Below are 13,314 nucleotides of genomic sequence, written 5' to 3' on the forward strand. Positions count from 1 at the left end.
AAAATTTAACTCTATAAACCACACGTGACGGTGGAGATCACTCCACCGACAACAAGAGGTAAGAGAGGTTAGGATGTGGATACACCCTCCCGACTAGACATTAATTACCGTAAAGTATCCAGAACCAACAAGCATGTAAGCTGTATTCCTTTCTCATTCGAAGAGAGAGCCCTAACTAGAGAGATGAGGGAATTAATGTGTATAGAGGATTAGCCCTACGTTTTCTCTCGCGTAAGAGATCCCCAAAAACCGAGGGCAAGGAATGAATGGGCAAAGAAATTGTATTTTCTACTTGTCTGCAGCGAGATCCCTACAAAATTAAGCCACAGGATGAATGGGCACAAACGCTGCCCTTCCTTCTCTTTCACATATGGATACCTAAATTGAGAGGCCAATAACTGAATGGGTGCGGCGTTCACACCACGGGTTACCTTTCATGCCTTCCGGGGAACTTCCGCAGAGAGGCTGAATGCATTTTGAGAGAAGACCCCTTCATCTTCTAGAGAACCAGGTGGTGGTGAAGGTAGAATGGGGCATGGTGTGGGAGAAGCAAGGCACTCCGGATCAGTCGCCTCCTCATCTGGGGCGGACATTAAGGACGTGGAGATACGACAGTCACTCACACGGATCAGTGGTGGGATTGTCATCTTTCCCAGAGAAATATACGAGTCACCTGTTCACGTGTTAAGATTCTGCAAAGGGACTTGACACTATACTTAAACAGAACTTTATATCAATCAATCAATCAATCAAGACATTTCTAGAGCGCGCTGCTCACCCGTGAGGGTCTCAAGGCACTGAGGGGGGGGGGTGCCGCTACTGCTCGAAGAGCCAGGTCTTGAGGTGTTTCCTGAAGGTGAGATGGTCCTGGGTCAGTCGTAGGTGTATTGGGAGGGAATTCAAGTCTTCGCTGCCAGGTAGGAGAGCGATCTTCCTCCGGCGGTGGTTCTGCAAATCCGTGGGACGGTGGCGAGGGCGAGGCTGGTGGAGCGGAGCTGGCGGGATGGGGTGTAGAACGAGAGGCGGCTGTTGAGGTATTCGGGGCCCATGTTGTGGAGTGCCTTGTGTGCGTAGGTGAGTATCCTGAACGTGATCCTTTTGTTGACGGGGAGCCAGTGGAGGTTTCTCAGGTGGGCGGACATGTGGCTGTGGCGAGGGATGTTGAGGATGAGTCGTGCGGAGGCGTTCTGTATGCGCTGGAGACGATTCTGAAGTTTGGCAGTGGTTCCCGCGTATAGAGCATTCCCGTAGTCCAGTCGGCTGGTGACAAGGGCCTGGGTGACTGTTCTTCTGGTTTCGGTGGGGATCCATCGGAAGATCTTCCGGAGCATGCGCAGGCTGTTGAAGCATGAGGATGAGACGGCGTTGACTTGCTTGGTCATCGTGAGGGAGGAGTCCAGGATGAATCCCAGGTTGCGTGCGTGGTCCGTGGGTGTTGGAGCGGTGCCCAGTGCCACCAGGAGTCGTCCCAGGCTGATGGGGATTGTCCAAGGATGAGGACCTCCGTCTTGTCCGAGTTGAGTTTCAGACGGCTGTGCTTCATCCATACCGCTACTTCTTTCATACCTTCCTGAAGGTTGGTTTTGGCGATGGCTGGGTCTTTTGTGAGGGAGAGTATCAGTTGGGTGTCGTCGGCATAGGAGATGATGTTGATGTTCTGTTTGCGTGCGATGGTGGCGAGGGGGCTAATGTAGATATTGAAGAGTGTTGGGCTGAATGATGATCCCTGGGGTACGCCGCAGATGATCTCGGTGGCCGCAGAGCGGAAGGGGGGGAGGCGGACTCTCTGTGTTCGGCCGGAGAGGAATGAGGTGACCCATTCCAGGGCCTTTCCTTGGATTCCAGTGCTGTCGAGGCGGTTTATTAGGGTGCGGTGGCAGGCGGTATCAAAGGCCGCTGAGAGGTCTAGGAGGATGAGAGCGACTGTTTCTCCGTTGTCCATCAGGGTTCTGATGTCGTCCGTGGCTGCGAGGAGGGCGGTCTCGGTGCTGTGGTTGGCTCAAAATCCGGGCTGGGAAGGGTCGAGTGATTTGTTTGTCTCGAGGAATGCGGCCAGCTGTTTTTTGACGGTCTTCTCAATGACTTTAGCAGGGAAGGGAAGAAGAGAGATGGGGCGGAAGTTTTTGAGGTCTTTGGGGTCCGCTGTGGGTTTCTTCAGGAGGGCGTTGATTTCTGCGTGTTTCCAGCTCTCAGGGAAGGTGGCTGACGTGAAGGAGCTGTTTATGACGTTCCGAAGGTGGGGTGCGATGATGGTGTCGGCTTTGTTGGAGATGTGATGGGGGCAATGGTCGGAGGGAGAGCCGGAGTGGATGGTGTTCATGACGTGGATAGTGTCTTCACTGTTGATGGGGGTCCAAGCGCTGAGGGTGGTGGCGGGGGTCGCTGGTTTGGTGTCCGGAGGTGGAGTTTGGGATCCGAAGCTGTCGTGTATATCTGCGATCTTGCGGTGGAAGAACGTGGCGAGGGAGTTGCAGAGGTCTTGTGACGGGGTGATGTCGTTGTTGCTGGCATTGGGGTTGGAGAGCTCTTTTATGATGCTGAAGAGTTCTTTTCTGTTGTGGGTGTTGTTGTCCAGTCGCTCTTTGAACGATGTCCTCTTGGTGGCCCGGATCTGCTGGTGGTATTCGCGGGTGGCGTTTTTGAGGGCTGTCATGTTTTCTGTTGTTCGATCGTGGCGCCAGGTCTTTTCGAGTGTTCGGCAGGATTTCTTTGCTGCTTTGAGGGCGTCTGTGAACCATGAGGGTTTCCTGTTGCCGGTCTTGCTTTGGGGGTTCTTCAGTGGAGTGAGGTCGTTGGCGCAGATGGTGATCCACTGTGCGAAGTTGTGGGCTGCGTTGTTGGTGTCGGGTAGATTGCTGTCTGCTGGTGGGTTCTGGTTCAGTGATGTGGTTAGCTGGTCTGTGGTGATTTTGCTCCAGCATCTGCGGGGGATCCGATGCACGAGGTGGTGGGATGTAGTTTTCTTGAATGTGAAGTGTATGCAGCTGTGGTCGGTCCAGTGTAGTCCGGTGGAGTGGTTGAAGGTAACGTGGTTACTGGCGGATATGAAATTGTCTGTTAATTAAAAAAATATATATATCTTTTTATTGCATATGAATTCAAGAAAATCCCAGTGACCTTAAGCAGTGTATATCGAAACAGTAAACACAGATATTTTATGACAAATTCTCCTGCGATCTCTGCAGCCCCGATCCCCCAGGCCCCCCACCAGTTTACAGAACAGCAATAAGGTGTGGATGTCCCTGACCCCAACGTAGTCTGTTCATATTTAACATGGCTCTTCTCCGTTTCCTTTAATTATAAGTCAGGGGTCATTAATGCAGCTCCAGAACACGCTTTAAAGTTTTTTCTTCTTATATTTGCTGTTTAAAGTGTGTACTGAGAAGTGAACAATATACCGACTTTAGGTGAATTTTCGAATTTTTGCTACTACAGGGACATTAAAATACTGGTCATGCTAAGTATAAAGCTAGCCGCAAGGCAACACTAACCACAGGGTGTCTTGACCAGGACCCTGTATCCAGGCATTATAACTGCATATGCAAAGTTCCCCGTGTGATGAAATTGTAGCGGACTAACTCGACTTTCATCCTCGCAAGGTCAATAAAATGGAGAACCACTGAATCTATAAAAAGAATACTTCTGATTCAAAGACTAACAGACAAAAAGACATGCTTACCCACCGCCCCATCTTAACCCTACCCTATTGCCAGAACTAGTCAACTTCTCCCACCCAGCCCCTGAACTCCCCTACTCTCCATTTCCGGCTTTTTCACGTCCCCGCTTAGCGTGACGGGGACTCCGCGGCAGGCATGCTAGGGGTGATGCGTGGACAGCCTCGGGAGAACTGAAGCTGTTCCAAAAATAATGTGCGCTTGAGGATTTTGTGGGTGAGGGGTAGGTGGGAGAGTATGCCACAGCAAGACGCCGGTGGCAGTGGCACTACAGAGACACTCCCTTAAATGTTCACCACAGCTTTCTCATGGCGCGTGAAAATGCCTGGTCAGCAGAAAGCCCTTTCTTGGAAATGGGAATTATCCAGGGACTGCTTCCTGCTCCGCCGTCCCTTATCCACTTCCTGTCCCCGCCTCCTTCCCGGTTCCAGAGTGTTCCCGGCTGCCGTCAGTCTTGCTGGCGTCCGACTGTCCCTAGGGAGCTGGGAACCATGATAGGGAGCCCATAGCAATCGCAGAGAGTTGTGTAAACAGAGCGAGTGGCCCTCGAGGCAGCTGCCCTGCCAGGGGTGCAGGGACAGGGAACACGGGGACAGGCAGGGCTGGGGGCAGGAGGCATGTCTGAGGGCAGGCATGGCTGGAGGTAGTCAGGGCCAAAGGCAGGCAGGGATCAGGGAGGGCTGGAGCAGGCAGGGCTGGAGGCAGTTAGGACTGGGGAAGGCAGGGGTCAGGCAGGACTGGGGCCAGCAGGGCTGGGGAAGACCCACTGGAACTAGCCTGCATGAAATGGCAAATTACGCAGCACATCTGTTACAGCATTATTTCACTATTTTCTCATTTTAACACGCTGTGTTGCCATATGGACAAAAGTTACGCCTCGTTAGTACAAGTTCCACAAATGAATAAAACAATCAGCAACTGAAACATGATCAGTGCTCCAAATGGAAATATAGAAGCGCCGGTCCTCCTTGTCTCAGAGTACCTACATGCTGCTGAGAAGTGCCGATACCCTCCCATTAAAACACTGAAGCAGTGCCGAGAAGTGCATCTACCATCCCTTTCAAATGAAAGAAGTGTAGGTACTGAGTACCTGCCCCTTTAAAGCATAGATGATCATCTAAACAGATTGCGCTCCACTGTCACTTTTTAAATTAAGATTTGACCTTTCTGAGCTAGAAACATTTTGTGTTGAAATCTGCACATTATGCAGCAGATGGTGAACTATGTGGATCTGTTGTGAATCCACAGCTGCAGAACTGCATAATGTCAGAGGCCCTGCCTTAAGTGAAACCAGGAGGTTACCCAACGTGTGCCTGACTGTCTCACGACTTGTGGCCTTAGAGAGGTGAATGACTTCTCCGGCCCTGTGAGGGTTTCAGAGGTGAGCCTGATGTATGATTCATGGTGCCACACCGCCGTACTCATCCTCCAAAGGTGCAGGCCTGACACTCAACTCTCACAGCCTACACTTTCCAAGGAGCTGTCCTGAGTCACTCACTTGAGTCCAACTCTACCAGTCTTCCAGAGGTAAACCTGAGGTGTCTGCCTCTACCTCACGTCTGGCTCTTCTCGAGACCCACCAATACTTTAGTGTTAAACACGTTTCTGACTTTGTCTGAAGCCCACTAGCTTTGCAAAAGCAGTTCTGAAATGTGCTTTATTCTTCCTCACCCCGGTGGTATACAGGGGTAAACATGACATGTGACTGACTCTTCCCCAGTCTTACTGGCCTTCCTACCGGCGGCATCAATTTGTCGAGAAAGCACACATGCTCATAGGGCCATCTAGGTAGTGGTCCGTCTGTGCTTACAGAGCAGGTTTTGTGAAGTCACCAGCTTTACTCTAACTCTCACATGGATATAATTCCCCATTGTTGATGTGAAATCTTTTCCCTCAGCATCTACCACAAACTCAGGGTATGGCCTAGTTCAATGTTATGCACCACAGAAAGCTGCATCTTGGTAAACTCCCCCTTTCGCCCCACCGCAACATAATGTTTGTGTCTGGTTGGCAATGAAAACATAAATGGTCTTTGGGCAGCTCACAAGCAATCCTGTTCTGAGACAGAGTGAGGTGCCAACCATCACAATTTGTGCCAAGGAGCTGAGCTGGGACTTAAAAATGTCCTGTTTCACATATGCACTCTGGTTACTGAGAAACACAACAGTGGTGTTAGAGAAACGTTGTATGTGGGTATACATCAGTGGGCTTGGAGCGCGTCTACTTCAGAAGTATTCAGATGCCTCCAAGCTGGAAATCACTCCTTAACTAAGGTAAACAGAGAAACCTCATTCTATCAGAGTTAGTATCCTGGTTTAACATGCAGCGAAAGATGCCTGTGAGCATGACCACTACAATTATGCAGCAATGGAGTAGCAAATAATGCGACAGTGTTGACTAAAACATGCTTTAAGGAGAGGTAAATTATGCAGCTTAATGTAGTACATTATGTGGCAGTATTATTTCCCTTTTTTGCAACACACATTAATACTATCTGGGCTAGTAAAGTTTCACTTCATTAGTACCAGTTTAGTCCCTGAATACAAGAAAACGCACTTAAAGGTGACAAGTGAACCCTTGCAAAATGTCTGCCATTGTGTAGCACTATTTTTGTAACTTCTGATCTGTCTGAGCTTGAAACATGCTTTTGTTGAAATCTAAAGATTATGCAGCAGTTGGTGGATGGTGTGGCAAGTGTGGTAAAATCTATAATAAAGTGGCAGAATCGTATAATTCCTTTGACTCTGTCTATACATTTTTTGTACTTTAGCGTAAACTGAGCTGTTCATGTCGCTCTCATACGATGGGAAAAGAAAACCCTCGATTGAACTGATCACACACTTCAAATATCAAATACAAGACTGCACTAAAACCAGCCCCCTCATTGAATCCGAATACTTTAATTGTGTTGGACTTGATAATCCATCTCATGTTCCCTTTATGGAAACATTTTGAGTTCAAAGACTCAGGAAATACGGCCAATTCTTTAGAGTGCCTTTTCTTTCTTTTTTGTACAAATAGCCAGGCCCCTTTAAGTGCTCTGCAGCCTCAACTCTTCACAGCTTCACTTTTCTCTTTCATCAAACTTTTCCCACTGACCTCAGTCCAATGCCAGATAAGTGCTACACAAATAGAAAGCAAAATAATTTAACTTCCACTCTAAATACTTATTTCAAAGTGTCTTTCTTTACGAGCGATATGCATATCTCTCGCCCTACATATTCTGCGTTATTTTCTACTATGGCTCTACATATTTTCTAAATGACCATTCAAAATCAAAACTCTACGTACGTCAACCAATGTCCATCCTTATACTCACTTTTGCTATTCCACCGCACTTGTATACTCCTATCTGTTTACTTTTCTTGATGTACAGCACTTGTATATGCTTATCTGTTTGGCTCCATGTTGCACAACGCTCCGATACCCGAAAGGGTCATGTTTGCTCTATATAAAACTCACTAAATAAATACCTTAAACACAATCACAACAAAGTAGCAGTGTTATTGCAAGAACCCGGTGTGTCGGGAGAGCTGAGAAATCAAGACTCTTACAATCTCGTTGCTACTCATGAAAAAGTTAATTTTTTAAAGTTTATTATTGGTATGCCATCCTTCCAACCAATTTGGGATGAAGTACCACTTTTACATACGACTAGCGGTGGGCAGAATTTTCCGTTCTACCTGTGAAACTGGCTGAATTTTGGCCGCTCTGTGGAGTTCTGGTTAAATTCTGCCAATCGCAGCATGGCAGAGGTTTTATCCTGCGAGGCTCCAGCATATGCGAGCTAGCAAGCGCAAGTGAGATTTGGCATCCCCTACCGTGATTTTCTAATGCGGGCGGTCGCCGGCAGTCGCGAGCGGTCAGAGGGCTGTCGTTTGAGTAGATTTGCTGCTGCTAGAGTAGATTTTCTACTCGCGCCGCTGCAGAATCAACTTGAATAGCTGCGCGCTCTTGCATGGTGCTATTCACAATGATGTTCAGCGCTGCTAGTGCTACTGGCACAAAATAGCAATGGGCAGTGTGAGCTGCACGCTTCCTGCCTGCTGGCGGAATTCCACAGAATCTAGCAGAGTTTTTCTGTAACTTCACGAGTTCCGCCCACCCCTACTAACGACATTGTCTTCTATATGCAAACTAGAGCAAACAACAGTAACATGTTTTTGAATTGCCCTGGCGCACACTGTAAGTTCACCACGTTTAAAAATTTTAACGTTGACACCTGTAGCAGAGCGGAGTTACCTAAAATCATTGGGAAAAACAATTTTTTTTCATTATCTTGTGGCATAGGTTCTTTGATAATCACGGCCCAAATTTTTTATTACATGAAAAAATATTTGTGAGCTATATGTAGATTTTAAGAGCAGTTTCCCAGTATTTTCTCTAAATTAGGACTAAGCAGCTATATTTGTGAGGTCTTAGTCTAGGAGGCACAATGACGGTGATGCCCTCCTAATCCTAGCAGTTCTGACAGCCTGCCTATGTGTCATCGCTTGCTTACTTAGCATTCTTCCTTTTAAAATGGATGTTGTGTCGGACAACCGCGGCACAGCGGTTTATAGACATAAATCAAAAGGAGAGAGCAGGAATCTCTGGGAATGGAGACTGTGTGAGGGAGCGGGGACGGCTATCTGTTCCTTTTCAAAAGGAAGAAAAGCTGCTATTTTTGTGCAGATGCTGTGAGGATGTCCGGCTCGAGGCTGTGTGACCGTGACCTCTCAAGCAAACCCTTCCTTGTCATTCGACACTTGACCTCAAAGCACATCCGCTTTACCCAATCCGCGCTGCACTGATGGGTCCCCTGGTGCTAAATAATGGTTATCGCGGCAGTCTCTCTGCCCGGTCAGTCAGCTTTGAGGTATCACAGATTTAGGTTTTTGCTTAGCCCTCAAGGCAAATTCTTACAGCTCATTATCTTGGATACATCGACAGGGTTAGGGAAAGTCAGGACGAAGGTCCAAGGTCGAACTCCGAGGACCCGGCGAATACGGAGCTGAAAGATGCAGAGCTGTGGGTTTCAGCAGAAAATGGCTGCCATTGGAAAATGGAGCGAGCAGAGAGAGTCTGGAGCAAGCTGTTTGGTCTTCGCGTTGATCAATGTGACACCTACACGGCATAGAGACGTGCATAGTATTTCATTATACGTGACTTAATGTTTATTGTTTTAAAAACAGTGTAGTCTTATCAGATATGGCGTCGAGACATGCAAGATAGATATAAGTACCAGGAGAAGGTAGGAAAAGAGCTTAGGACAGAAAAGATAAGCGATGCAGACAAATGATGAAAAAGAAGGAGAAATATAAGTGGAAAAGAGGGAGAGGGGCCGAGGGAGGTATGGAGAAGGGAACATGGGCAGAAAAGGGGAGATAGAAGGAGAGTGAAAAGGAGGCAGATATGGAGAAAACTGGAGCAGAATGAAAGGGAAGGTGGAAGAGCAACAGAGAACTAGGAGAAAGAGATGAGGAGAAAGATATAGAGAGAGAGGTGGATCCAGAGAGAGGAACAATAGAACAAGTGGGAGAGATGCAGGTAGAGAGATGGGGAAAAGATATTGGGGAAAATATAGAAATGGAATAGAGGAGAAGAAAAATGGATGGAATAGGTCAAAAGAAAAAGTGAAGGGGTGATGGAAACGAGTAGATAAAGACTGAGAAAAGACAGCACTTGAGAGAGAAATACATGAATAGAAGGCGATGTGAAGTGGAGAGAAAGACAGTGTGATAATTAGGGAGACAGAAGATACCGAACAGAAATACAGAAAGAGGAAACATTGCACTAATCAGGTACTGAAAGAAGGAGAATACGAAAGAAGGCGTGGAAGGGCGAGTAAGATTGATTTAGGGATCGAAGGAAGGTAGCGTTGGAAGGAATGAAGCGTGGGTGTAAGAGCTAAAGAGAGATGCTGAGGGATACAGGGCATGAGGGGTATCAGCCGAGGCTGGGTGAAAGAAGGGGAGTAAGGCACAGGACGAGGACAGTGAGCATAGAGGGTAGAAGTTGGCTGTCCTTACGGTTGGCAGAGCTTGACCAGATCCTGGTCGGTGGTGCCTGGGTTCAGCCCCCGGATGTACAGGTTGGTTTTGCTCAGCTGGTCCCCTCCGCCGCCGCCTCCGCTGCTGCTGTTGCTACTGCTGTTGTTGCTGGGACTGGGGGGAGCCATCAGCTGGGCTGTGGATACATAAGGCTGCTGGAAGGAAACAAGAGGAGATTTTAGACTCAAGGGCCTGAAATTTATATCATTGGCAAATATGTCCCAATAAAACCACCCTATATTAACATGGCATGGAGACACTGACTGTTAAGAGACTAGCTCACCTGCCAGAGGCAAAGCATCAGAATACTAACTGACTTGGACAGCCAAAACAAAGACTTTAACTCCTAGACAAAGCACAGGAATACTAAGGCAGCACTGGGAGGCATGCACTACACTACTGGCAAAGCACCACTGCATCACCTGTCCACTGAGGCTAGCCACCAAGATATTGGGTTGTTTACAGTAACAAAGCATCAAGGCCTTCACTGGTCTAGAGAAGCAAAGCATCAAGGTGTGGGCTGTCATACAGACGCGTCACATCATGGCACGGACTGCCATACAGAGACAGAGCATCAACATATTGACTGGCCTAGAGAAGCAAAGTATCACGGCACTTACTGGCCTATAGAGACAAAGCATCGAGGCATTCACTGGCCTAGAGAACCAAACCACCAAAGTACGGTCTACTGCTGCCACGCATAAGCAAGGTGTCAAGGCATTGACTGCTGTACAGGTTGGGGCTGTCGTACAAAGTCACTGCCTGAAGACGAGCTGCCATACAGGGGAATGCCATATGAAGCCCAAAGCTATTGCATGGAGGCAAGAAATGGTGATCAACTGCATTAAATCTGTTTATGGTCCTACTGAGCCGCAGTGGTTGAGCTTGTCTGTGTCCATGTGTGCGTTGTCAGAAAGGGCATAGCAGAGAATGCTGGTGGTGCATTGGCTGTTTCTGGTTGCCAGTCAGGGTAGCAAATGAGGAGATTCAGCCAGATCCTGAATCCGGCAGCCATTATTGAGCTGCGTTTGCTATCCAGGCTGGCCCCAGTTAACTATGCTGAATTGTCCTAGTGTAATTTACCTACAATGGGACACATTCAGTAGTGCTCACAAATTGTTCACTTTTCATTCAGAGCAGCAACATGCAGGTGGCAAAGGAGGTTTCGTATTTTCACTTGCAGCTGGGCCAAACACAAAGGCCTCAGTTAAAGGGCCAGCAGCCCTCAATTTGATGGAGTCTTATCCTGACTTGACACTATCTAAAGCCTAAAAATGATACCAATGCAATGAAGAGGAACAAAGGCACACTGCTTTTTTATAACTTCACTTGTGCTAAAGTGAAACTATGATTTGTATGTCGCCAGTGCTTAATTTGTAAAATATTAAGTGCCAGGGCTCTGACCAGGAGGCCACTGCAGCTTGGACCACCCATCGCCCTCGTCATCGCTGCCAAAACAACTACTAACCATCTTTCTGGCATGTAAATGTGACAGTTCAGATTATTTCAGGTCCCAAAAGCTAAAGGAATGGCTGGGGAGACAGGTATTAGTAATTTTTAAATGTATATTGTTTTCCTAAACAACTGGTATACTGCTCATCTCGAAATGACATGAGCAGCGCCACCTTGTGGCAGTCTGCCCTAAGTGTGGTGTTGGCAATTAGGTGCCGGTGCCGAGCACCGGAAACCAATTAAGTGCCGGTGCTCAGCACCGGAAAGCTCCGGCTCAAATTAAGCACTGCATGTCGCTCAACTGCTGTTTGCAGTAGACGTGTATGCACTGTAAGAACATCTGATATATCTATCTGCACCAGTAATTACACAAACATTGGTTTGGACAGTGCTTACTAAGTTTAGGGTTGAGGTCCACTGGCAGAGCTAATTGTGGGTTTAAGTGCTTGGGTAGCGGGCGGTGCTGCCATTCAGAGTGGACGACTATTAACATTGGGGGAGGGATTCAGTTATGGAAGTCGGAGGCTGGAATCATTTAAACTAGTTTTGAACAAAGAAATGCCTCAGACACCATAGATTGTATTTGTCTTTTTATCTCAGAAGTTTTTTTAATTGACTCTGGATTCGCTATTCGTATTCATCTCTTTTTTGTCATTTTATACATTCAGGGTTCCTATCTCCAATTTTTTTTAACATGCTCTCGCTGTTTTCTTAAAGCACAGCAATATTTACAACATTAACATATATAGAGACATTAACAATACAAAGAACAGTTTTTCAAGCAGTCAAAAGCACGGTACATATACATTCACTTTGTCATAGAAGCGATGTTTTCGCTTACTGGTCCTACTTATTTTATCTTGATGGAGCGGGTAGTGCAATTTTGTATACCCCCCCCTATTCTGCATGAGATCACACTATAAATAATCTATTAAGTATAATATTATTAAGTAAGTTATGCATGTCTTATTAATCAACATTATTAATATACGAAATACATGTGGGGTTTGCATTTGCATGGCTAAATAACCTTTATGACTAAAATCAGTATGCATACTAACAGTAGTATATGTAATAAATAGAATATTGCATGGTATATGTTGCTTTTGTGATGTCTCTATAATGTTGCCCGAGAAGACAACATAAGGGTGAATATAAACGCTTTGAATATCGCTATACGCTAGATAAATACAAGCAGATAGAGGGATTAGTAAGGGGTTAACATTATATTTATTATTTCTATGCATTTATTACTTTTTTGTGTTTGTTTCGCTTAAGTTAGCGTTTGGGCCTAAATTCCAAAATGGCCGCCAACGCAACACGATGATGTTGCCACTGTCCCACGAGGCGCGGAGCGAAGTGCGCATCTGCGACAAAGATGACTGCAGCCTCTGCATGACCCGTAACCTTCTGAACAAAGGCAAGGCCACGGTGGGGCAACAGCCAAGTGACAGGACAATAGACGTCTACAAAAAACTGGAATAAACTGAACTTGTAACTTCACCCCTCAAACTGTGCTAAACCCCTCGGACGATCAGAACCAACCAATCACAACTGTACAAAATTATCGAAATGTAACTTTTACAATGATTTCCCTATAAAAATACATGGTAGAATAGAGAGGGACTCTTATACTCTTACTTACTTACTGGCTACTGACTGGCTGCCTGACTGATCGACCGACCGGCCGACTTACCTCGTTCCTGAGTCCTAAATGATCCGGATGCTGCCCAATTACCTGATGACTACAAACTTTTCCTAATTCTATGGGTACTGACAGATGCTTACACGTCTCTGATCTTGGCTGATCTTTGAGACTGTGGCGTGCTGAGCACAGACTTGAACATTAATTCGCTTTGACGAATGACGACAGATTTAGAGGACTCCAGATAGACAGATTAGGTAAATATGATGTTCTGCAATTTACTAAAAATCTGATATAAACTTTCGATATTATTTAGATAAACAGAGATTGATTAACAAGAAATGAGTTTGTGATTTATTGAGAAGGTTAAGATCTAAATCTTAAATGTGTTTTAGCTGGTTCTAAGATCACCATCAACCAATCCAACTATTTGGTCCATTGACCACGTGGGAGGAGTGCCTTGATGTTAGGATTGAGATCTGTAGGTGGAAGGGATATTTTTTTTTTTGAA

At 46.5% G+C, this 13,314-nt stretch overlaps 1 protein-coding gene across 1 annotated transcript in view; it reads right to left on the bottom strand.

The window, feature by feature from the left end:
• RBMS2 (RNA binding motif single stranded interacting protein 2) overlaps positions 1-13,314 on the bottom strand; it is a 299,496-nt gene that overhangs the window by 129,685 nt on the left and 156,497 nt on the right. Inside the window, exon 2 of the mRNA XM_085599894.1 lies at positions 9,686-9,861. Coding sequence (XP_085456020.1) covers positions 9,686-9,861 — 176 coding nt within the window. The remainder of the gene's footprint in view (positions 1-9,685; positions 9,862-13,314) is intronic.

This window comes from Triturus cristatus, chromosome 4_2, assembly GCF_964204655.1.
Source record: "Triturus cristatus chromosome 4_2, aTriCri1.1, whole genome shotgun sequence".
NCBI classification, from domain to species: domain Eukaryota; kingdom Metazoa; phylum Chordata; class Amphibia; order Caudata; family Salamandridae; genus Triturus; species Triturus cristatus.